At 36.2% G+C, this 27,154-nt stretch overlaps 1 protein-coding gene across 2 annotated transcripts; it reads right to left on the bottom strand.

Moving 5' to 3' along the window:
* On the bottom strand, nt 1-26,273 carry LOC134607926 (mitochondrial glutamate carrier 1-like). Of its 2 annotated transcripts, XM_063450532.1 has the most exons (12): nt 26,139-26,273; nt 22,353-22,388; nt 22,159-22,200; nt 19,359-19,456; nt 15,831-15,956; nt 15,572-15,627; nt 12,181-12,271; nt 10,185-10,303; nt 8,644-8,848; nt 7,101-7,255; nt 4,587-4,662; nt 1-3,644 (listed from the first exon to the last, which is right to left on the bottom strand). In XM_063450532.1, exons 4-12 carry the CDS (start codon nt 19,376-19,378, stop codon nt 3,488-3,490), a joined length of 1,005 nt encoding a protein of 334 aa, XP_063306602.1. In that variant the 5' UTR covers nt 19,379-19,456; nt 22,159-22,200; nt 22,353-22,388; nt 26,139-26,273; the 3' UTR covers nt 1-3,487. The 2 variants fall into 2 exon arrangements, with proteins under 2 accessions (XP_063306602.1, XP_063306594.1); XM_063450524.1 differs by lacking the exon at nt 22,159-22,200.
* Nucleotides 26,274-27,154: the final 881 nt, after the last annotated feature.

The following is a 27,154-nucleotide window of genomic DNA, read 5'->3' as shown; positions in this document are numbered from 1 at the left end:
AAGGTTAGATCTGTGGTGTTTGATTTTAAGTATATTTTAAACTTCTTTATTAAAATGATTATCCTAATGATTTAAGATAAAGCACCCTACTATAAATACACAAGCTTGTTTGTATGGAAGACAGTCAAGTACACACGCCCTATTTTGAGTCATACTATTTCACAGTTTTTGAAGTAAATAACACGTTGCTTTAGGGAAAAAGTAAACTAATCCCATGAAAAGCTGGACTACATTTTCTTTAAAAGAAATAAAGTAATAATATGACATCTTACCAACATTTTAGCACTAAAGATGCTTAAATGTTATCGCAAAAAGTAAGCTCCCATTTATAAAATGGAAGGCAAAACATTTTGAGAAAAAAAACTTTTATCAGTATACTTGCCAATTTTAACACTTAATGTAAAGTCAATAACTTTAGTCATATGTATATTTAAATAATGTTTTCTATCCCATCTACCAATAAGGCATCCAAAATAATAGGGAAGAGAGTAACATAACAGTGTAAAAAATTAGTAGCAACATTAAAGAGAAGAATATTTATTTCATGTATGGAGGAGTCATGTTAGAACTAAGGCAGTGATACCTTTAAATTACAGGGTATCCCTGCCCCACTACAGGCAATTAGACCATGTGTTCAGGTTTGTGATTAAAATTGAATTGGTTTGCAAGCTCCATTTTTATTCTGAATATAAATGGTTTGCGATGAACCATGAAAAAACATCAAAATTTTAGAATCATAAGTTGCCAATTGGGACATGAAACGTAATTCTCTTGCCAAAAAGACTATAATACTATGACTTTCAAAGTAACGCCTAAAGAAACCATCAACAGAAATATAGATTTCAAAAGGAGTGAATAAAAAGTTGTATGATACCCACACAGGCACACCTGCTCTGCAACATATCTAAGTCTACAGGTCATCTTCAAATTACATCTACTCAACTTACAATTCTCACTTACATCATGACTGTATCAGATAACCTTGAATTACTCTTGAATTACTTAGGAGTCCTTCTACATCTTAATATAGTCTGTGAGCACCTAATGTAATGCCCCCTAGCATATTATGAAAGTGATCAGCAAGTTATATACTTTGTCCTACTGTTATTATTAAGTTGAATATATGTTTCCATATTCTTGCATATAAAGGAAGCAGTTTTAATGCAGTCTTAAAAAATATGATTTTAAAAGAAATGACTGTACTCAAAACTAGTAAGTAACCCTTAGATAAAAAGACAGCATTTTTTCCATGTTTGTGTACACTAGTATGATTTAAACCAGGCCTTTTATATTTTAAATTAACTGTGTTCCAAGACTCCTGTTTGTGAGCCGGAGCCCATTTAGATGTAAAGCTGAAACTATATATGCATACATACATACCATACAAAGATCTTCAATCACAAGATGTAACATACGCAATTCAACTAAGTGATGGTAAACCAGAATATAATGATTTTTTTTTTTCCATATCAGCAATCTTGACCTACAATTTCCAACTTCTTAATTTCAACCACAAATTGCAATAGTGTAAAATCAATGTGTTCAGCCCCTTGTTTACCCAACAAGCAGGAGCTGCCTTGTATCAGAGATAGCCATTTTCACTGAATATGATATACATGCAATGATACTATCAAAAAAGTGTGATACTGCTGGTTTCCAAGATCCAATTTTGCAGATGGAACCATTAATGGACCTTTTAAAGGAGCTTCAGTCAGCATAGTTACAGTAGTGTTTTGTAACATAGCCAATTTGCTACTTAATCATTTCATAGAATACACCCCAAAATGACACCAATATGAAAGGACAATGCCCAGTTATACTACTATCTCACAGACAATATTTTACAGGACATAAAAATATATACAGTTTTTTTTGTCTGAGAAACAATTGAACCTCTACTTAGTCTTAATAAAGGTCATACTGTTGCTGCACAGAAAGTTAATTAAGTTTACCATCAAATGTTACAGATAGAAAACAGAATTGGCCCTCAAGAACCTCTGAAACGTGCATTAACCCTTTGAGTGCATACTGATCAATATATTATGACATTTGTCCTCAAAAACTAGCCCTCAAAAGCAGATTTCCTCACTAAGATAGAAACTAGATAGTGTACATACAATCTATAATCTAAAATCTAAGAAATGGATTCTCATCTAGAGCTAAAAATTCAAATGTTATGCTTTATTTAAAAAAATAAAAATAAAAAAATGAATAATCAACTAAGAATATATTTTAGCTTCTAGACATACCCGTTCCATACTATTATTATTTTATTATTTATATAGCAACAGCAAGTTCTGTAGCGCTGTACAATGATACTATATTAATAAGTTCTCATGCATTTGGGCAATACATTTCCATTGTGGGATTTTTTTTGTTGTTGTTTTTTTGCATTAAGCACACAAAGGTGTCAGTAACAATAACTAATAATTTAGTTTGAGAAATATTGGCATAATTCTAGATAAATATAAGCATTAAAGGATTATTTCATAGCCCTTGTAAATACATAGGTAAAATTGTATCAATAAAATTATGTTTCTTTTGAATGTTTTGTAAATTGAACTATCAATATACTATAATTTGCTGCTACAATATTAGTCATATGCACTTTATATTTAGATTTTTAATGTAATATTCTGTATCATTTCATTAACTCCTTAAGAACCAATGTCTGTCTATTCCATCAAGAGAGTGTAGTCTTTAACCACTCTTTTCCAAAATTAGATGATCAATTATTTTTATACCAGTGCCGTATAGAGCTACCGATGTTCATTAAGCAGGAGGTTTAATGCTTGCCAAAAAGTATTTTTTTTTTTTTCATAAAAAATAAACAGCATTTAAAAAAAAAAATAAAAAAAAAAAAAATTGGGACTTAAGGAGTTTACTTTTTGCTACGATATGCTTTTTACTGAAGTGATACCAGAAACTCACTAATTTAAAGGGTCTAAACGTACATTTGCTCTGTACAAAGAAAAAGGAAATAGAAAGAAATTAAGGGATTTCTCTCAATAGAGTAATAGTGATGACAAGTAAAAACACATTTTCATGGGGCAATCCACAAAATTCAATAGTCTTTTCACAAAAATAAATTATATATCTTAATAAACCCTGAAACCTTCATCATAAAGTTAATTGACGTATAAACGTATCATATTTTACAGAGTTGTTCAGAAAATATAAAAAGTAAAAAAAAAAAATGCACCCCCTCCAATCCCAAATAGCTAGGGAATGCCTAGAGGTCAGTGAGAACCAAGTGCTGAAAGATTAGAAATAACAAATTCCCCCTCAAAAAAATATAAAAATAATTAAAGTAATTTTAAAAAGTATTGTTTCCATGTTGTAACAAAACCAACTAGCCTTCCCAACACAGTATTTGGTTATTCCATGAGGCTTTTCAATAGGTGTTAAAACATACTAGTTCGATTAATTTGGTTTCATCATAGGACAGTTTGTAGCGAGGAATGGTTGCATTTAAGCTGTTAAGTATTTAAGCTGTTAAGCTGAACTGGGCAAATTCAAGAACGGTTTCTCCCACACCTAAAAAGTACACAACTTGGGCTATACCAAACAGAGGTGCAATAACCAATGCTCGACATCCTGATCCTTTCAAAAACGCGGAAGGACCCTCCTTAATCCAAATTTTCCTGTAAAAAAAAAAAAGAAAAGATACAATTATTTACCTAACCAACAATCAGATGACTTTACCAAAACTTGTAATGCAATGAGCAATAATTGTAATCAATCAGCATGATGCATGAGGGGAGAGAAATTTGTTTCAGCTACCCACTCCGAATAGATGCCAAGGAAGGCACCCTCCTGTGAGAAATGGGTGAGAAAACAGGTGGTTGGCTAAGATATATAAGGTTTTTAGAACTGCATCTATGTATCTGTGTTTGTGTACCTGGCAGTGCAAATCTCTATAACTGTGTGTCTGGAAATGTCTGAGCATACATCCAAGTCTATATGTGTCTTGGAGAGTATGCTGGGGTCAGGAGGTAGTGGTTTCTTTAAAGAAGTTCTGTCACTTTTCAAAATTTCATAACAATATGATTTTTATGAAATACTGAATCAGGCTGTATTCCAACACAACTCAAAGATACCATAACAAAGTGAGGTCTACTTTTTCCTATGGTAAATCTAAGGCTGTCAAAAAAGGACTCTGGCGTCAACTTTTGTCCAATCCCATCAACCATATGAGTCTCTCGTGTATGGAGGTTTCTGCAGGATTATCTATAGACCTCACTGTTGTACTCTTGCACATGTGTGAGAGTAAAGCACTGACCCCGCTCTTGGGAAATGAAGCTCTAGGTGCTGAAGAAGACCAAGCTGAAGAAGATGGTAGCAGCCAGGTGGGACAGTTTAAGATATGTAAAACTTGCCTTCCACTGCACCCCTCATCTATGTGACCTTAACCAGAAATGTCACCTTTGGGGGTCTTTTCAAAATACACAAAACCCCTGAAAGTTACAGATTTGATGCCCTAAAAAAATAATTTGGAAGCCCTGTATATATGGCAGTTTCTTAAAAATAACGTTAAAATATTAATCAAAAATTTGTTTTTTATTTAAAACAACCTGCAAGCTTACCTGGCACAATCTATAATCCCGTTATATGTCTCTTCATTTGCTCCTTTATTCAATGACTGAAGACGTGTCTTTATAACTGAAAAAATAAATATGGAAAAGCATGTCATGTAAATATTGGAACTCTGTTTCACCATATGGCTATATTATGTTATAAATATGGAAAAACATGTCAAGTAAATATTGGGATTCTGTTACTCAACATGTTCATATCGTGTTAAAACCACCAAGCCATTGAGGAGAGTCAATGAAAGCAGTTTAAGCAGTATGTATTACAGTTAGCATGTTTGTCTCCCATGTTAAAGGGACACTGTAGGCACCCAGACCACTTCAGCTAATTAAAGTAGTCTGGGTGCTCTGTCCCTTTTGTACTTAGTGCTGCAATGTAAGACATTGCAGTTCCAGAGAACTGCAATGTTTACACTGAAGCTCTAAGTCTGCCCTGTCTACCAGACAGCCACTAGAGGGCTTCTGGAATCCAAACGGACTTTTGGTCCGTTATCTGACGCTGGAGGTCCGTCAGATTTTTCCCATAGGAAAGCATTGAATAAAACTTTCCCAAGAGGAGGTCTAATGAACACACGGCCATTGCCGCGCATGCGCATTAAGTCTCCCTCTGCCGGCTGACGTTGGCGGGGAGGAGAGTGGGCGGAGCTGGACCCAGCACCGAGGGACGTCGGCTCTAGATTCAGGTAAGTGGCTGAACGGCTTTTAACCCCTTCAGTCCCGCGGGTGGGGGGGCGTGGGACGGGCACTATAAATCTATAGTGCCAGTAAAACGGGTTTGTTTTTCTGGCACTATAGGATCCCTTTAAAATTAGTGTAGGACCCACCAATATTGGGGTACTGTGATGTAATAGTGGGCTTAACACAATATGGCAATAAGATGTAACAGTATCCCCATATTTATTTGCTAGGTGATTTTAAGTAGCCTATTAAGTTTTAAAACTGTATTTTTTTGTGTGTGTGCACTGTTCCCTTAATCTGTATTTTTATATATTATGGCCTTGGCTGCATCATCACTGCTGAGAAATGCTATAGGTGTACCCCCAATTACCCATTTTTCTATGTACTATAATAACAGCACACACATCTGCATTTATCTCTTTGTATACATATATGATTTGCATTTACAGATTTGGTAAGTGTGGAGCTTCCGTGAGTAGGAAATTGCTCATTTTAAATATTTAGTTTCCACTAGTCTATTATTGCGCTATCAAAATAGTGTGTATTTGTTTCTGTATAGATTGAAACATTGACCACTCGTAATGTGTAGCTTTTATCCATGGATATATTGACAGATCAATGTTTTTTTTGGCATTAATATTCTTTATTTATAGAACAAAAGAATACAAATGGTTTGTGTACACAAATAAATAAAAGCTGCAATTTTGCACATGAAATATTAAAAAGAAAACAAACTACCATATTAAAAAAATTCACATCTGTGCATATCATAAATTACACATACAACTAGTGCCCCCTCCACCTGCCGAATGTCAAGTGTGCCATCCAACTATATATCTAGGCCTTTGCATTTTTCAAATAAGTTCAATATGCTAATAGGTTACAGGGAAACCCCACTGCATCTATAGTATTTCACATTTCTCTAACCAATTCTCATTTAAATAACACAAATGATGTATTAGTTCTAATGTATAAGTAGTTTTTTACTTTCTGGTAACTGAACAGTTCTCTTTTGGGCAGTATGAATTCTTGTTGCGATTGGTTAAAATGTTTCATCCCAACAATTCCCTATAAAAAAAATTAATTTTGATGTGAGTTATGCTATTAATTGCAGCCTCATCTACTATATTGATTTATTTCCCTTTATTATTATTATAGGAAAATATTCCTGACACAAAACCTATTTGGTCTTTATTAATTACCTCTGGTATCAGATGTTTGTTTTTTCAGCACTGAGAGAAGGTATATTGTTTTTCAAGTGTAATATATACCATTTTGCCACTAAATGTAATGGTTTCTGATTCATTAAATTATAAGGACTATGATATTTTGATAAAGTACACTACTGAAAGAGTAATTCTTTCTTTTTTTTTTCTTTTTTTTTTCAAGCACATCACTAAATGGTAAGTAAAATATGTATATAAAATACAACTATTCTAAATACGTTGGAGAGTACTTATAGAATCAGTATAATCTGTTTCTGTTTGAGGATCTATCCTTTTAAGCACTAGGAAAGGGAAAGAGATCTCAATTGAGATATATATTATATAGAAATTAAAGTTAATTAAAAAATGACCTTGATTTACTTAATTAAATGGATTAAGATATTTTGATATGCACACTAACAAAAGGGCACGAAGGATGTATTCAACGTGAAATTGTATCGACATTTAATATACATTTTAATGAATAAAAATTAACAGTGTTAAGTTTTATAATATTCCTGGCACTAAATAGGAAATGAAAAGGACTGGAAACAAATGTCACTTAGATTAAATAGAAATTTGTTTCTCTGGCAAAGAGAGGGGACAAAGTGCAATATGACCTTACCATCACAGGGATTGACAGACACAGCTGCGGTGGAGCCAGCTATACAGCCTGCAACAAATGAGTGAAGAAAGGGAGCCCGGTCATCAGGAGAAGACTTTCCAAGTTTGTTGAGATTGGAGAATAATGGAAAGTAGATGATGGAGAATGGAACATCTCTATAAAAAGAAACAAACATACACTGTTGTAACGTTTTCAGAACTTTTATATTTTTGTAGAGCTTTAAAAATCCTGATCACTGATATATATCTAATGCATGTTATACCTGAATACACATAAGAAATTAGAGCATTTAATTAGTCATGCCAGCTACTGTACCTCGCTCACCGTAGACCTAATTTTGTACACTCAATGCGGAAAGCAGTGATATGGGCAGTGTATTGTGTGACTACTTTTCAGTTCCCTGAATTCGAAAGATCAGTGACAGATCGTACACAAAGCAAATTTTTACAATTTTACAGTTTCCTACTATCATTAGGTTCAAAGGTAATTTAAACAAGAAATATATGTACTACCTAATATTGCACTACATGGGGATAGCCCAACAAATGTAAAGGCTAAATAAAAGTTTCCACTCATTCTACAATATTTTCTCTTTCCACTAACTTGCCATTGAATTTCTAAATGAATATATAAAAAAAAAATGTATGGCCGACAAGATGCTGGACAATTTATATATTGTATATATCTTCTTCCGTAGCCCAAAACTGTATCAAGAGTTGTAATTGAAGGTCAAGACATGCTTGCCAATACTCAATCTAACCCATGTTTTTCACTTGCAGATTCTGCACAGTTTATTCACAAAAGTTATATTAGCTGAAAAATTATTTATTAACAGAGGTCTGTTATACTGGTGAGCAAGAACACTGAGGAAAAGCTACTGACTAAAATATATTGTCATATCCTTAAGGGATATCTTACACAAAGTAGAGAACATTTACCAACATAAGGTAATGACGCACAAAGTACTAGGCACACTGAGTAAACATACACAACTGTGGAGTAGTTGGACAGATGCCAGACACCTATATCACTAGCACATAATGACAAGTACGCTTTTTTACCATAGAAGACAGCTGTAAACCCCTCAACTGACAACCGATCTATAAAGTAGCTGCTAATACAGGGATCACGGGCCATGCAGAGACTATTGCACATTAGGTTTTTTAATATTATTTCTTCCTTCAGTCAATTTTATGGTTTATGAAACTGGCTTCTTTGTATTACTGAATAGAGTACATGCATGTGCTGGTCAGCGACACGCCCAAGGGACGAGACGGCCAATGTGTTTTATGCTATGTAACCACCCTTATTCTTCAAATCATAAATACCCAATATAAAGTAACTGTAATAATTTACCTTGCACTGTACTTATGATATATGGCCACTGTCTTAATACATCTTCATTGTATACTTTGTTCTATGACCATTGTACAAAAAGTCTACATGTTAACATGGTGTAATGCATTATGTTTTTCTGTGAATGAAAACATTAATAAAAAATTATATATTTAAAAATATATATATTTAAAGTCATATTTTGTACCTTAATAAAGTTGCTCCTAATCCTTTGTAAAGTCCTCTAACACCCTCTGATCGCAGAAGTTGAGAGGCAATCTGTGTAGCAGAGATCTTTTGAGTCACTGAAGTTGGTCCAACATTATATGCCCTTGTAAGTGCATGGACTACGTTTAGATGCTTTGAGCCAGGCTGCAGACATGGTATTCCTACTACTGCTTTCTGATGACATGCTGAAAAATAAAATACACTTTAATAATTAACCATACAGCAAAGATGTATATCTCAAAATGGGTCTACAACCTATGTGTAAATGGCATGGTCATCTTCGGGTAGTTGTACTTTTTATCTGTAGAAATGTTGATGCTGGCCAGATCCCGAGTAAATACACAGATTAAAAAAAATAATAATAGCTATGTGAGGATTTGTCCTTTGATTTTATTGACGGCAAATTGACAGAACTGCTTTACACACAGCCTCCCAATGACACACAAGGTTATTCACTAAAACGTCTGCCAAACAACCAAACTGAAAACATAGCTGAGCATTTTTTCACAGTTTATATAGTTCTTTACTAAAATTATGAATTCAATTTAAATTGTCAACAAGAGCAATTCTGTATTATTGCAAGTACAACAGTGCAAAACCTGCTTTGCAGATTAAATACTACTAATAATTAATACAAAAAAATAACACAGCCTACCCAAGATCTAAAATAAGCCACCAATAGTATAAGAAAATGATTAAAAAATTGCATAAAATACCAGTCTGTCATAATTATGTAGCAGCTGAAAAACTATATAACTTGGGAATAGTATAATCTTAAATATTATAGTTAGTTAAACAAGTTGCAAAAAAGTAACTACAACCACATGTCAATAAAAAAATCACAAACCAATGAAAAGGATAACCTCAGCCAGAATGACAATGAATATCTGTTCAAATGTTTCCAAACACTTAAACACTTTGACATTCCAAGTTGTTTAAGTGTTTGGAAACTATCGGACAGATATTTTTTGAGAGATTTACAAAAGGCAGAATGAAGATTGTACCAGTTATAAATGTTTACACAATGTTAATATATAATTTTGAAATTATAGAGGGTGGTTTCAAAGAGTCCAAAAATACACTACACAGTTTTCTTTAGCCATAGTTTTCCTGAAATCAACACATTTTAAAAATGTGGACATGCTGCTCACTATAAACTATAAAAAACTAATTGAAAGGGGTCAAATTAAACAGCTGGATATGGCAAAACAGATATTTAATATTTACATACCACATAGGTAAAGTTTCACTTAAAAGAACACTCTAACCACTATAGTGGTGTGTTTTTGTTGCCAATAATCTCTGGGTGTCCTCTGACATATACCTTTTGTAAAACCATCTAACCCTGGCAAATATAAAATACTCCCTCTCCAGCCACATAGGATGTGCTAAGTTTAACAACTTAAATGGTGATGACTGGGTGAGAGTAGATTTCATTATCAACGCAGTATTGGTTATGTTGCTTAGAGGGCCAATCATAGAACACAGATTAGAGATTTGCTATTTACTAAAGACACTCACCTAGTCGCCCTGCATCCTGAAGCTGGATTTTTAACATTTCCATTGGAGTGGTGATAATAACTTGACAAGTTCCAGCCCCACATCCAGCCAGCATTTCTTTAAAAAGAGTCAAGGATTTTCTTTAAAAAAAAAAAAAAAAATTAAAAAAAAATATTGTCAGTTGTTATACTGCAGGAAATAAACACCTCTTTCCAGATATCAAAATCTACAGTCTCTCCTTGAAATGGAAGGCTTAACGTTTTGCAAGTTATATTCATCATTTCTAAAGTGTTTACTTTAGGAGAAAATGCACTTTAAATCTAATTTTGTCTGCGGAAGATAAGGAGTAAGTGCTGTCATTTTACAATAAGACCCTGCCATGTGCATTTGTGCAAGGTTGTTTCTAGTGTTTATTGCATATACATGAATCACATGCAATGAATCATAAGTTACCAAGGATAATTTCCATAACTGTCAAGCTCTAGCTTTTCCCAGCGTTTTTAGGCAAATTAATGTATAATTAAATGGAAATATGTTCTCCATTTGATGGTCTAGTTCCTCTTGAAAGTATAGTCGGATCACGCAGTATGTGTTACCCGGAGATGCTATTTTTACCTTCAAGAGATAAAGTGTAAAGGCAGATTGCAGATGGGAGCAGAGTCCAATTTCCCAGAGTGTTAAAACACACTTGAGTTAGTTCATCTGATAGGTGGCAGCTATTGCAAAAACTGAATATGCAGGTCACTGGCTATATCTTTGCTGGTATTCACACTGGCATTGGTCCATTTTACAACATTAACACCATAACTGATAAGTAGTTTTAAGAGTTTTCTCTTGACGCACAAATTAACTGGTACAATAAAATTTTTTATTTATAAAGTCTTCAAACAGGTAATCCCCGTCGAAGGCAATCATCCTCAATTTATAGAATGATCTTGTTCATTGACTTATTCGCTGAAGGCTGAGTTTTTGCACTGCTTTGTGGGGTTATGTGCAGCTTAAAGATGGAAAGTCCTGCTTGATGAACTTGAACCTTCAGAAACATTTAGATAACGAGTGGGACAAAGTTAGAATAGATGGCTTTAGGAGGCAGCAGGAGGAAAGGCTAGGATTCACAAGGAAGGCTGTATATTAGACACTAAAATAGTTTCTTTTGAAATGAGGAATTTTACTTTTTTTTCTGGAACTTATTAGTAAGGCTTTCCAGTGCTGCTCTCAATGCAGCTATGAATAGGAGACTGATCTACTGACTTTTCAAAAGAGTTTTACGCTCAGTGGTGTGTGTTACTCTCTACATACACTGAAACCGAACCTCCTAGTTATAGACGCAAACATGTACTCTTCATAACCTGTGCCTGATTTCTCTTCTTGCCGTGATGTTAAAGCATCATCATAACTTCCATAACTGCAACCCTGTGCCTGATCTCATCTCTGAAAGCGGCTGCCACTATAACACAGCATATGTGAGCTGTCAATCAGGAAGTTAGAGTGATTTTTCCCTAGCTGCCTGATACTAATTGTCTCCTAATTGTGCATTATTTTTTAATCTGCATAATGCATTCAAAATAGTGCCATTTTTACTAGTTACCCTTTAAAGTAGAGTATTAACTAAACAATCGAACAGTTTAAATTTAAACACTTTTAGAAGAAAGTATTAATTAGAGGGAGTGTGCAGTGGTTCATGGGATACATATTCCTGGTATTCCAAGAATGCGGAAGGGGCTCAATTCTAACCACAGCAGTCCTTTAGATAGATACTTATTTTCTAAGCTTCCAAAGTGTGAACAGATCCTGTTGATTAAAAGTCGCATTCTCCATAGTAAACAATACTTGCAAGCTCACTACAGACTCTAACAAAACAAAATAAAAAATGTAGTAGGAAAAATGATAGTATGATTTTACTGAATTGTGTGCCAGGGATGCAGCTATTAACTATGAAATAGTAGGTGGTTCACTTATGAGAAGATATTTAAATCTTCTACAAGACTTTACACAGTTATTAAAAGGAGTAACCTACCCATCTTTTGCCAAGTGATGTCTGAAAAAGTCATTAGCAGCAAGCTTAATTGCCTTTTCTGGAGTCACTAGAGTCAGGTTTACTGCTGCACCTGCAAAATGACAACAAATCTAACTAAAGGAGCTTTTAAACATTTTCACAAAAAAACAAAAATTCATTCAAATTCTACATATTTACATTCTTCAAAATGACACTAACCACATACAATGGATGTTTACATAAATAATAATAATAATATATTTAAAATAAAAACAGTGTGAAATAAAAGTAAAAAGATGCAGTTAGAAATGTTGTAAGAAAGGTTTATGCAAATTGTTGGCTACATCAATTACATTTAACTCTGATCTATAGATGTTTTGTATAATATTGTTTTTCTCCTAATTCTGTCTTTGTGTTGTTGCCTTTTCTCCTTCAAAATGTTCTGTTCTAAGCTGTTTGGTAAACAGAGGGACTATTTAACCATATTGTTTTCAATCGTAAAATTATATCTATACATTGTGTTAGCAGTTTTGCTAGTAAATATATAGATTGGGAGAAAAACTATTTAAACATGGGGTTTTCTCCCATTAATCTCTCAATTTCTTAGCAGACATTCCTTTGCAGAGGAATTGATTGAAAGGGAGAGCAGAAGAGACCTCCCACAGGAGTTCCTTCTGCTCTCTACCCATAGCATTCACAGTGCACAGCTAGCAATAGAATGGCGTGACATCAATTTGTTCGGTGGAAATGAAGCCAATGTGTCAGAGTCACTGAGGAGGGAGGCTTGCCTTGCTTGGGGAATTGTCGGCAAACAGGGCAAATTATCAAAGGAGAAGTGGGGGCAGACTGGAAAGCAGCAGAGGTGGAGCGGGGGTGGTCCTTGCTAAAGTAATCGCGGCAAGGGAACAGAGGCCAAGGTAAGTTGCTGAAAGTTCCCTTATAGACCCTAAAAGAATATTAATTAAGGGTCAGTCCTTCATACTTTTTATCACAACTTAAGGTATGCAACTTGAACATTGATTGACCTTAGCTACCAAATCAAGTTACAAAGAAAATACTTCCAATTTACATTTTATATGCAGGATGCAAAGCTGATGATTTGAAACAGACTCTATATTCAAAAGCAGGGCAAAAAATACACAACATGGACAGAATTAGGAGAAATTCATTATGCAAAAATAAACATGACAGCATGCTTTTAACATGCATGTATGTGACAGTATGTCAAGTGGGACTCTTTAAAGTTTATCCTAGTGTTCATTATTTTAAAATCATAAATGATTTTTAAGAACAGTGTGTCAATAATATTTCTTATTAATTTCAACATTGCTACAGAAAAACACACTGAAAGTAAAACTAAAGTTTTATGATCATTTTGAGTACCATGTACCAGCAATTTGGTACCTACCAATGTGTCACTTGACTATAATGTAAATATTTATTTATCATTGCCTTGAATTAAATTAAAAAGGAAGCAACATAGTTTAATTTGAATATTAGTTGTTAGTCCATGTACTGTATAACTTCTTTCTAATAATATTTTTTAAATTTCAAATGTATTTTTTTAGCACTACAAAAAAAATGCTAAGCAGTACTTCCATTTTAATATGAAGAACTATCTTTGCAAGGTTTTTTGAAATCAAAAGTAGCCATATTGAGCAAAAGATAAAATAAATGCACATAGATATAACAAAAGCAAAGGAGGACTAAGCCCCAAAACGTTAGAGGCATAGAGTTAAAACAAATCATGTTATAAATCATGCACAGAATGGCTACCTATTAAATATGAATAAGAATAGATAAGACAGTTCTTGAACTCCCAATGCAAGGAGACTACAGGTGACAGTTAGGTGCACCAAAATGAATTATTTTAATAAACAATAATTCAGTTGAATTTGTTATTTTAACTCTTTATAAAAGAGTTTAAAAGGAATCTGCAACACAAAGAGCTATGTATGTATATTTTAAAGGGTCTATTAACATAAGAAGCTTCAATCATAAAATGGGTGGTGAAAATACTACACAAGAAAAATATCAAGCAACTATCCTTGTTAGGCGTTTCAATGAACTGACTTGAGGAAGAAAAAACAAAACACAGAAATAGGAGAAAAAGCAAGGGAAAGATGAATCCTATATGTACTTTAAAAGTAAGAAGATAATAGTAAAAAAAATAAAAAAAAAATGTAAACTAAGAATGTAACAATACAAATAATAAATATACATGAAAAAAAGAGTTTTGCCTAATTACAGTTGTAAGCAGTACTGTAAGAACCATTTTAATGATCCACCGTGGCTTCGCCAGATCGGCTAGCCCTCAAAATCCACGTCGAAAGGTCTGCAATATGAAAAACACAGATGCAACAAAACAACATTCTTCTGCATACAACAGTGTCCAGCATTGAAAATAATAAAGACATGACTACTGAAATGCCTGATATTACAACCGATGGAATGTAACAGGGTACTGAGAATCAGGGAAGAAGTAGGGTAAACTAATGTTTGTGGGTCATGGTTATATAATTAAATCTTTCTACCAGGAGTAATATATTGACATATACATTAATTTTACATTTTCCTTGGGGATAAATATATCATTACACAAAGTGAATGGTTCTTATTTTATCAACCTCATAAGGATGACAGCCTGAGTGACTTCTAGGGGGAATAAAACATGGGAGATTTAATAGGCACTACATTTGGCCAACTGAAGCCACTCAGTAATATTTACAATATATTTTTTGCCTCCATATTAACAATTTTGTTATTCAATCATGTCACCATACAGTACTAACATTTTTGTTATATTACAGCTAATAATTACACCTGAGCTCATGTGATACTTTCAACATTTCATTAAACACGTCTTTATGGTGCCAAGGAAGCCATATACACAACACAAAATCTTATTCTTTGGAATCACTAGTATTATCATGCCACTGTGCAGGCCGTGACAGCACATTTAACACAATAGGTATAACATGACTGAAGGGCTAACAGTAATGTTACCGTACAAGTTGTAGCTTGTAATTGAGATGGTAAAAAATGAATACATGGCACGAACCAAAAACATACTTTACAAAAAAATTACAATAATAATACAAAATTTACATTTGTGTTTTCTACAGCAGGCATGCACCACTTGCATGGTCCAGTTAGGCTGTAGTAAAGCTAATTATATGGGAACTTGTCCAACATCAAACATATCAGAGACCATCTCAAAAGTCCATTAATACGGCATCTTTAGAAAGACTATAAAAAACTGATATTGTTTCCCTTTCTTAAAACAGTTTACTTCTCGTCCACAAAATGAATTAATCAATTTTTTATTTTATTTTATTGGTCAAAAGCTATATTTAAAGACGTTGTACACATACAATGTGCTGGTATCAGCTTTGCAGGATGTGTAACATACCTCTATACATTCCAAAATAACCTTCTGAGCGAACAGTCTTTCGTAAACAGTCCCACCTGAAATGAAAGAACAACACCATGTTAGAAATAATTCATGTTTATATACAAGCTGATCAATCAAATAGCCCGTGCTTTTATATGTTTCAAAATTTCTAGTTTAGAAATAAGCAAAAAACAAAACCATAACTTTTTAGTAATAATTAACTAGTAATTATTGTCATAAACATCAATACATACCGTAAGTAAAACTGACAACTCACATGTTTTTATAGATCTGTTGCCCGTTTCTCTGATTCTGCAGACGAGTTTTAGTTAAGTCAATAGGAAAGACGCAAGTCACACCAATAATTCCGGCAATACCTCCATTGATGAACTTGGCAGGCATGCTTAAATAAAAGAAACAAAACAATGTTTTTCAATAACAGAAATAAAATTATTTTTAAAAATCCACTATAATTTTACATGTAATACTCAAACAGATGTTAGAAGCTATGGCTCCCATGATTTTTTTTTTTTTATATATATATATGTGCTACAAATACCACGACTACTGGTACATAGCATACCAGGAAACTTCCTGTGCTTCTTTGGAAGGTATCTTTTAGTACTTTGTGGTGAAACTGCTTGGGGTGGAATATAGCTCTGCCTAGTCCCTAACTGGATACACAACAAAAAACACTTTTTTCTTTCCCTGAACATTTTTACAGTATAGATTGCACTATCCTTATCTCCATAACAGGAGAAAAAGGAGTCTATACTGATGAAGCAAAAATACACATTCAAAATGCTGAACAGTTTTTCTGGAAGACAATGTAACTGGCTAAACCCCAGAGAGCCTTATGTATATGTATATATAGGGGGTGTATATACCTGTTCAGCTCCCTCGCACGCACCGCAGTGATGCCAGAGCCGGAATATGGTGTCACTGCGGCCCTGGCATCACTACGTGGCGCATGAGGGAGCTGAACAGGAGGATCAGTGTTCCCTAGCCGACTGCAGGGACCGGCCGGCCTCCCAGCAGCCCTACTGGAGAGAATCCAGGGAAAGCAAGAATCCACCCCCAGCACTCCCAAAGGTAGGGAGTGTGAGTGTGTTTGAGTGTGTGTGTCTGTTAGTGAGTGTGTGTGTCTGTTAGTGAGTGTGTGTGCCTGTTAGGGAGTGTGTGTGTGTGTGTGTGTGTCTGTTAGGGAGTGTGTTACTATGTGTGTGTCTGTTAGTGTGTGTGTGTGTGTGTGTGTCTGTTAGTATGTACGTGTGTGTGTCTGTTAGTGATTGTGTATGCGTGTCTGTTAGTGAGAGTGTATGCGTGTGTTAGTGAGTGTATGTGTCTGTTAGTGAGAGCGTGTGTGTGTCAGTGAGGTTGTATGTTGTCTGTTAGTGAGTGTGTATGTGTGTCTGTCAGTGAGTGTGTATGTCTGTTAGCTAGTGTGTGTCTGACACTGAGTGTATATGTGTCTGTCAGTAAGTGTGTATGTGTATTGAGAAGGCTGGGCGAGGGGGGGGTTGATGGTGGTGCCTGAGTTTTGTCATGCCTAGGGCAGCACAAAACCAGGATACACCACTATATATATATATATATATATATATATATATATATATATATATATATATAAATAGGTTATGGTGGGGAAAAAATTGTGATTGAAAACCCCTTCCACCTGAAGTCTGTGGATAGTTAATACAATGTTAAACAAAAATCTGCACACCAGTCAAGCCATAAGACTTGCTTTTCCCACATAAATCCCAAAGCACTACCACAGAATTCCCAAGCACTACCAAGCCTCAATAAGCAAACCAGTAACCAACCTCATGCTGATGAGTTGCATTAACAACGAAACAGCTGTCCATGAGTGGTTCACTGGTTTTGCATCTTTTCCTAAATTGTGTTCCAAGCAGTTGTATACTGCAAACACAGATTAAAAGGAATCCATGTTTAAAATGGAATGAGGCAAAAATGTGATTCTTTGTTAAACTAATTTGCATATGCCCACCCAGAATCCTTTGCGGTTGCAACATCGCTGCAGTTTTGGGATTTCTGTGGGAAAAGCAAGTCTTATGGCTTGACTGGTGTGCAGATTTTTGTTTAACATTGTATTAACTATCCACAGACTTCAGGTGGAAGGGGTTTTCAATCACAATTTTTTCCCCACCATAACCTATTTGGATTTTGCTTCCCAAGCACTACCAAGCCTCAATAAGCAAACCAGTAACCAACCTCATGCTGATGAGTTGCATTAACAACGAAACAGCTGTCCATGAGTGGTTCACTGGTTTTGCATCTTTTCCTAAATTGTGTTCCAAGCAGTTGTATACTGCAAACACAGATTAAAAGGAATCCATGTTTAAAAGGGAATGAGGCAAAAATGTGATTCTTTGTTAAACTAATTTGCATATGCCCACCCAGAATCCTTTGCGGTTGCAACATCGCTACAGTTTTGGGATTTCTGTGGGAAAAGCAAGTCTTATGGCTTGACTGGTGTGCAGATTTTTGTTTAACATTGTATTAACTATCCACAGACTTCAGGTGGAAGGGGTTTTCAATCACAATTTTTTCCCCACCATAACCTATTTGGATTTTGCTTCCCAAGCACTACCAAGCCTCAATAAGCAAACCAGTAACCAACCTCATGCTGATGAGTTGCATTAACAACGAAACAGCTGTCCATGAGTGGTTCACTGGTTTTGCATCTTTTCCTAAATTGTGTTCCAAGCAGTTGTATACTGCAAACACAGATTAAAAGGAATCCATGTTTAAAAGGGAATGAGGCAAAAATGTGATTCTTTGTTAAACTAATTTGCATATGCCCACCCAGAATCCTTTGCGGTTGCAACATCGCTACAGTTTTGGGATTTCTGTGGGAAAAGCAAGTCTTATGGCTTGACTGGTGTGCAGATTTTTGTTTAACATTGTATTAACTATCCACAGACTTCAGGTGGAAGGGGTTTTCAATCACAATTTTTTCCCCACCATAACCTATTTGGATTTTGCTTCCCAAGCACTACCAAGCCTCAATAAGCAAACCAGTAATCAACCTCATGCTGATGAGTTGCATTAACAACGAAACAGCTGTCCATGAGTGGTTCACTGGTTTTGCATCTTTTCCTAAATTGTGTTCCAAGCAGTTGTATACTGCAAACACAGATTAAAAGGAATCCATGTTTAAAATGGAATGAGGCAAAAATTTGATTCTTTGTTAAACTAATTTGCATATGCCCACCCAGAATCCTTTGCGGTTGCAACATCGCTGCAGTTTTGGGATTTCTGTGGGAAAAGCAAGTCTTATGGCTTGACTGGTGTGCAGATTTTTGTTTAACATTGTATTAACTATATATATATATATATATATATATATATATATATAATGAGGGGAGAATGTGACTTGCGTAGAGCAGTTCATAACACATTAAAAAAACAACTGGAGTCTCAGTCTGTGCTTTTTAGAGACACAGAATTGTTTTGTACTACAGTCCTGTGAAACAGAGGATTACTGATTTAAATTGGCCACTATACAAAATTGTGTGTATGTCTAGCACAACTCTGAGACTTGGAAATGCTCGGTAGCAGTTGAACCCTGCATTGTGGAAAATAATGTACAAATGATAGCGAGCATCGTGCAGTACTGTCTATACAATCCGTCCCATCGATTTAATTCTTAGAAATAGTTTATAAATGATAAATAAATATAAAAATCATATTCACTATACAAAAGACTTTTTGTTTTTTAACTTAAATAAAAAACGTAAGGCATAGTTAAAGCTCACTTAACATAATCACCCATGATTCCTACCTAATCTGTTTCTCAGCCATCTTCAAGTTTACGTTCTCAAGCAGATATGTTTGGTCACAAGTGTAGTGGTCTCAACTGCACGGAATGCCGACTGAGCACTGTGGAAAGATGGAGGATTTTAAATACTTCAGCTCTTTGTCTATAAATACACCACTGGCATTCACTCACATGTGAAATGACAAATGAACTCAATGACTCACTGGCAACTCACTGACACACCACTCAAACACTGGCACCAAAGTCAATACTAGGAACTAAAAAGAAAAGTTTGCATCACCCAGCTTAACAGAGAAAGAGATCATGTGCTTTCTCAAACTATTTGGTACCAACAAAAAGTATTAAATGGCGTATGAACAATCAAAAGAACTGGGGATTAATGGATTGAGTTTACTTACTGACTGCAAAATTTGGCTTTCACTGACATTTTGGATTACACTTTTAAAAAAACGCTTTCAAGTTAAACCGAGCCATTGTTTTAACTTGCTCTCTATCCCCTTTTTACCATCAATTTAGCATTTATTATACAAGCTTATCAATTCATTGCTAAAAAAAACAGAAATGATAGACCAACAGAAAAATGACCCCAAAATATAAAAATAGTATCATTCTTCTAGTATTTTAGTGATTTACCCAACTGGGATTAAAAGAAACCCAACTACCATAACCACTATAGATTATGCAGTACTTTTGAGCATGGAATCTTTAGCATCAGTCTTTTATTTCTTTGTTAAACTCACTAAGTGCTTAGAGAGATATGAAAAAAGGTAATATTTTTCAGTTTGTTCCACAACGCCATGCAAACTGTTCTGATCTTTAGGCTTACCACAGTCTACACACCTTGAAGAGTGTTCTACATGAGCGAGTCAAAAGTTAGGAGATACAAATTTTGATGAGAATATTCATTTAACATGCAATGCCTTATAGGTATTGGGTGGTGCGTGAACTCACTCACTGAAATAATCAGCTGAACATTATAACATATATTACTTACAACAAATAAATGATCACAAGAAGCAATGCAAAATATAATAATTAAAAATAATAAAAAAAAAGTGTTTTTATATTTACCAAGCTAAGGTAAGTGTAAACTGCTCCTTTCTACCTACATTTAATTAGGGGCTTTGGGTGGCACGTTGTGTAATGGGTATTAGTCACCCTCTTACCAGGAACTGTACAGACTGGAGATGGACGGCACCTGACAAGTATACTGCCCCTTAGCAATGTTCTTTCCTCCGAGGGCAGAGCACACGTATAGCAGAAAGATAGGGCATGCTTCTTTTCTTATTATAGGCTAGGGGGTTGGTCAATTTATGTTTAAGGGCTTTGCAGATGGACTGTGAAATGGTAATCCTTAATGTTTACATTAACCCTCACTGCTACATAGAGAGAACAAAGTAACACTGCTGGTACATATGCTACAGAAGTAATAATTACTTAACTGCAAAAGCAAGAACATATACCATTATACTTTATAATGAATTATATATTTACATCTTAAGTGTATGTTAACACTTAAAATAAGGTTAACTTTAATTGAGATTGATAATACAAATTTGCTAATTTTAGAAATATATTCAAGTGAACCTACCAGGCTCAGTTTTAAATGCCAACACTTCCTTAGGCAATCAATATATCATTTTTCATAAAGAAGAACTATATATATTTTTTTACTACTTTAAGAGTTATTACGCAAAATAGTTATCCCCATCCCAGCTCAGTGGACATCATGATCCCAGGGTTTTGGTTATTACACAACACTTGTTCTGTCCTACCTTACGGTCAATGTTTCAGATGCACAGTAACATTTTCAAAATCAGGGCACATCTCCCATATTATGCCGACAACCTAGACTCTGTGCACCCTCATTTCTAGCATGCACTTGGTTTTCCTGCACCCTTTCATGCTGTCACTCTAAGTCCTAGAGAGACAGCATGCAAGGATGCAGGAAAACCATGTGCATGCTAGATATGAGGGGCCATTATTTTATTTAGATTTAAAAAAAGAAAAACACAAGAACAACAAAACACTATAAAATGTCTATTTTATATGTACACTGACTGGTAGCTTCAACACAAATTGTCCCTAGCACTTTCCAGGAATTGAAGGGTATATGTACATTTCCTATTGACGCTTAATCTACAATGACAATGGTAACAAAAATACAAAGAAGTAGAACAATGAACTGTCTGACTGGTGTGATCTTGCTGGTAACAGACTAAATATGCTTTAAATCTAATCCCACATCAATGTGCATCTAAGCTGAGTAGAAACTGGAATTTCTGTGAAAGTGAATGTATAGTATTAAAAACTGCACGACATCTGATTTAGGCTTTAAAGGACCACTATAGTGCCAGGAAAACATACTTGTTTTCCTGGCACTATAGTGCCCTGAGGGTGCCCCCACCCTCAGGGTCCCCCTCCCGCCGGGCTGGATGTAGAGAAAGGGGTTAAACTTACCTCTTTCTCCAGTGCCGGGCGGGGAGCTCTCCTCCTCTTCGGCTGAATGCGCATGCGCGGCAAGAGCCGCGCGCACATTCAGCCGGTCTCATAGGAAAGCATTTGCTTTCCTATGGACGCTGGCGTCTTCTCACTGTGAAAATCACAGTGAGAAGCGCGGAAGCCCTCTAGCGGCTGTCAATGAGACAGCCACTAGAGGCTGGATTAACACTAATATAAACATAGCAATGTCCCAGGCACCCAGATCACTTCATTAAGCTGAAGTGGTCTGGGTGCCTATAGTGGTCCTTTAAGTGTTTTCAACAAAGCCATATGGATAACACGAAGCCTTGTAGTATCATACTTTATCAATTCAGCATCTTCTCATTCAGCTGCATTGGAAAGTCTGTTATTGCATAGAAAGTCTGGACTGTGTTAGATGCATGCATGTTTTCATGCATGTTTACTATATACTACATAGCGATTGTTATTTGGGCCCTTAAACAAAATGTATGGATATCACTATGTTCTAACGTAGACTTTTTACTGAGTACTTACCAAAGATTGGTTTGAATGCTGAATTTCAGAATGATTCTGCAAAGGAAGGAGACAAAAAGTTTAAATCCAGACCTAGCATTTGCAGAAAAAAGCTCTACATTTTGCTAAATAGTTGTTCTACTTCCCTGTCTGCATTAAACACTAAAATCACCCACTCTTCCTGTTTCAAATAAACACACCAAATGAAGTAGACTACAATTTGATATCAGATGAACTCATCAGCTGCAACTCCGGAAATACTATTTTGTGTAATGTAGATTTTGTGGTCAAAAAAAGAAAAAATAATAACACATGCAAGGCAGCCAATGATAATAATGCAGATAATCTAGAAATGGGGGCTGCTTTGAAGCCGTTTACGAGGCATAAATGTGGCATAGCATGAACATATAGGAGAGCTTCATTCTCTCCATTTACCCCCTGCCCTTCTTCTCACCAGACCTTACTTTCTTACGGCTGATAGGGATTTGGAACATTCCCTGGTTTTAAGTAGCTTTTTACTGTTGTTTTTGAAGTTGTATCTCTAGCTAGATACTAACAAGCATAAAGTTTTAGATTGTGTAAGTTGTTACTGAAACTTCATCTCTAGCTGGATAACTCCTTATAGAAGATCTGCTGTGCTTGTTCATTGGAGATTTGTTCCTAGCTAGATAAGGGATAGACTCCAATTAATATCCAATCTGCACCAAAACTAGCTAAAACTATATTTGATTTGAACAAACTCTGTACTGAGAAATTGGATACTGTGTCCTTAGATTGACACAACATTTAGAACACTTAAGGTTACACTGTATCAGCTCATATTCTACCAGTTGAAGTTTGCTCATTTAAGAAGAATCAGATTTAACCAGTACTGACTGTTTAATTTGTGATAGCAAGTGTTGATTACTCCCCCCTTGGGTCACTGTTTACCAATTACTTTTGTATTTGTTTTCTTTTTTTTCCTTTTTGTCTTTAACGTTAGAGGATTTTTAAGTATTGAAATAAAAGTACTGATTTTACGGCAGGTAGATAGTGAAGTTAAGCCCTCTGTTAGGGATGGACTTTATTGGTAATCATATTAACACACAGTCCTTGAGTAATCCATATAACTATTCACACAGGGTATTTGATATTATTTTCCAGTCTCCCCTTTAATAGTAATGTTACTTAATTTTAAATAGCCATGTTGCAATGTTTTAATAATATTGTAAAACCTCCTGTCTAGGATTTATGGTGTAAAAGTTGTTAAAGGGACACTATAGTCACCCAGACCACTTCAGCTCAATGAAGTGGTCTGGGTGCCAGGTCCCTCAGGTTTTAACCCTGCAGATGCAAACATAGCAGTTTCAGAGAAACTGCTATGTTTACATTGCAGGGTTAAGCCAGCCTCTAGTGGCTGTCTTCCGGACAGCCACTAGAGGCGCATCTGCGACGCTGGAGGCATAATATGCCTCCATCACGCAGAGCGTCCATAGGAAAGCATTGAAAAAGGCTTTCCTATTGACAGCTTGAATGCGCGCGCGGCACTTGACGCGCATGCACATTCGGTTCTGCTGATGTCGGCAGAGGGAGCTGACGTCGGTGGGGGAGGAGAGGTCACCAGCGCCGAGGGGGCCCGGCGCTGGAAAAAGGTAAGCTGCTGAAGGGGTTTTAACCCCTTCAGCCCAGCGGGAGGGGGACCCTGAGGGTGCGAGCACTATAGTGTCTGGAAAACCGCTTAGTTTTCCTGACACAATAGTGAACCGTTAAAGGTTTACTCCAGCCTTTTTTACACTTCACTTTTTGGGGCTTACAATGTCCTATTGGCAATTGCTAATAGCTCCACCCACTCAAAGTATTAAAAAACGTACATGTAATCCAGCAACGATCTCTCTCCTCCATCTGACGGAAGCAGGAGCCAAGCTTAGTCCAATCACGGCTTCTCTATGAAAATCCTGAGATTAGACTGTTTTGCTGGCTCAGAGCGCATGCTCATGAGCAAGTCATCCTGGTACCTACCGCCCACTAGTGGGTGGTTTGTGATTTCAAGTGGGCGGTGGCGGTTCTGCAGAAAATGTCCAGTGAGCCTCGATGGCCATGTACCAAGGCCGGCAAGGGAGATCCTTTCATCTCCCTTGCCAGCCCATGCAGAGCCAGCCTTGATGTAAGCCCTCTAGGGCTGATTAGGAGATCAAAGATCTTCCTCATCAGCCTGCTGGCACTTAGTTCCAGCAGAAGGAAGGGCCTGGGAGGCTCTGTGTCCCTCCCGCAAGTAGGCTGGTCGAGGGCTGCTGCGCATTACCATGGAAACGCTCAGATACAGTGCTGTGCTTGCAGGAGGACAAAAGAGTCACCCTGCAGCTGGAGGACCACCAGGGCTTGCAGCATTATGCTCCCTCTTACTGGTAAAAGCTAAGAAGAAGGGAGAGGAAGACATTAAGATGGATTTTCACATCCCACCCACTTACACACAGCATAGACCCTATGCACCCTTCACACATACACTACATCCCTCACACACACACAAACTACCCCCTCACACACACACACACACAGCATCCCTCACACACACACACAGCACCCTCACACACACACACAGCACCCTCACACACTGGCACCCTCACACATACACAGCACCTTTCACACACACTGCTACCCTCACACACACACTGCACCCTTCACACACAGCAATTTTCACAAACACAGCACCCTCACACACTGCCACCTCACACACTGGCACCCTCACACATACACAGCACCTCTCACACACACTGCTACCCTCACACACACTGTGCACCCTTCACACACACACACACACACACACTATAAGTAAAAGTAAACAAAAATTTTGAAAATCGCACTTACACTATAGAAATTTAGTTACTGTGGCACTGGTGGGTAATAAGGAAAATTTACCATCAACAAAGATACAAAAGTGGGCGCTAGGTATTTAAAGGTTGACTTCCCCTGGTCTAAGAGTTTTGACAATGGAAAGGAAACCAACTATTTTTTAGAAAACCTAAAAATTAAAACCTAACCTTCCTCTATAAATATTAAGCAAAAAAAAAAAATATGTAATTTTGCACGAGAACATTTTTATTGTTATCCTTTCTTTCATATATTATAAATATACGAGTCATTTATGTACCTATAAAGAATCACATATGAAAATATCGGTGACACGACTGAATTAAAAACTTTTAGAGTCTTGAGTTATCTAACTCTTAACCTCTCTAATGAAATTATTAAGCCTAGAGCCTGAATTTATGCAGTATTTTAGTCTAAACATGCCACACGAATCTGACATAAGCCATGACTTTCTCTTCTTTAAATAAATTAAAGTCATACATAAAAATGTAAGATTTAATTGTATTTTCCGTTGGGTGGCAATGCTAATCTTAGAATTTTAAATAAATTATTCATTATTCAAGGCATAACTAAAAGGTACATCTTCCCCTCCTATTATCATAATGCTCTGTTGTAGAACAATTGGAAAACAACCTCCAAAATAGCCAAACCTGGGGGGGGGGGGGGGAGTAAGTACATTCTAAACCATACTCGAATGCCAGTCAGATAGAATAGGTTTTTAACCTAGTTTTTGCCAGAAAGCTAGGGACATTTTTAACCTAGTTCCTGACAGATATCTAATTCCTTCAAAACCGAAAGCAGAATATGTTTAATACATAACATATGTATTGTACTGCTGTCTCCTAGGAAGCACAATACGTCCCCATATATTTACCCTGTTATCTACATATTTCAGACACCATACATTATAATAATATAAACTGTTCAGGAAATAAAAAAAAACTTTAAACACGCACTTACCTATGGGACGCTTTAACTACACTCAGTATCAAGGTAAGTGACTGGAAACGAACAGGTAAGTTACAGCAGTTAATGAATGGGAAGAATGTGGCACTGTTTACAGCTCTACACGGTGACTTAGAGAAGAAAAAAGAACGTTCTGGAATGTTTAACTGATACAAATTGCAGGAGGCGGGGTTTACGGTGCGTTATGACCAATCAGCGTTTAGTATTGGGACAGTTTGCGGCACTAAGTCCTGTCCCCTCACAGAGCAGCATTCCTGTTCTTTGATGCGAACAGTTACTGCTTGAAGTAGGCCTTGGAGCGCCTATCTGACTGGCAGTGGGGGGAGGGGTGGTGGTGACTTGCACTCACTTGCTTCAGCTAGGCTTATCAGGAGCCCTCAATACACTGTCTGAGGGCAGGTACACTGCAAGGTCATGCTAATAAGTGGAAATTCTCCCTTTTAAAATCAGAAAGGATATTATCTGTTGGTAAGCAGAGCTTTCAGTCACCATGAGACATGTTTAAACAGGCGCCTGTTAAATGGAGCCTGGATTTCAGGAGTCTTGCAGGCAGCTACTGTAGCTTTACTTGTTTTAAGTGTATTGTAACAACATTGCAAAGTTTTCTGACGACATTCTGTGGTGATGAGACATTCAGATCACCCTGGGCAAGTTGATTTTTTTTTTTTTTATTATTATTATTTTTAAAAGAGAATACTTTTTGAGTAATTCTCACTCACATACAGAAAGCAAATTAATTAGCAGAGAAAATGTACTAGTAGAAAATGTCAGAGGGTGATTAGCACAATTTAGATGAAGCAAAACTGACAGTTTGCAAAAATTCAGTGTACACTTTAATTACAATGTAAAATGGTATTTACAGGGTTATTTGCTAAAGTGATAATTCAAAGTGAATTTCACATTTAAAGCGGCACTGTCATGGCCGAATCCCATTTTTTTTAACCCCCTCCCGCCTCCACTACATCTAACTGACCCCCTAGCCACCCCCCAAAATGCCCCTGAGCCCCCCA

Source organism: Pelobates fuscus, chromosome 1, assembly GCF_036172605.1.
Source record: "Pelobates fuscus isolate aPelFus1 chromosome 1, aPelFus1.pri, whole genome shotgun sequence".
NCBI lineage: Eukaryota > Metazoa > Chordata > Amphibia > Anura > Pelobatidae > Pelobates > Pelobates fuscus.
Note: the sequence above shows the minus strand (reverse complement) of the source record. Positions and strands in the feature narration are given on the sequence as shown.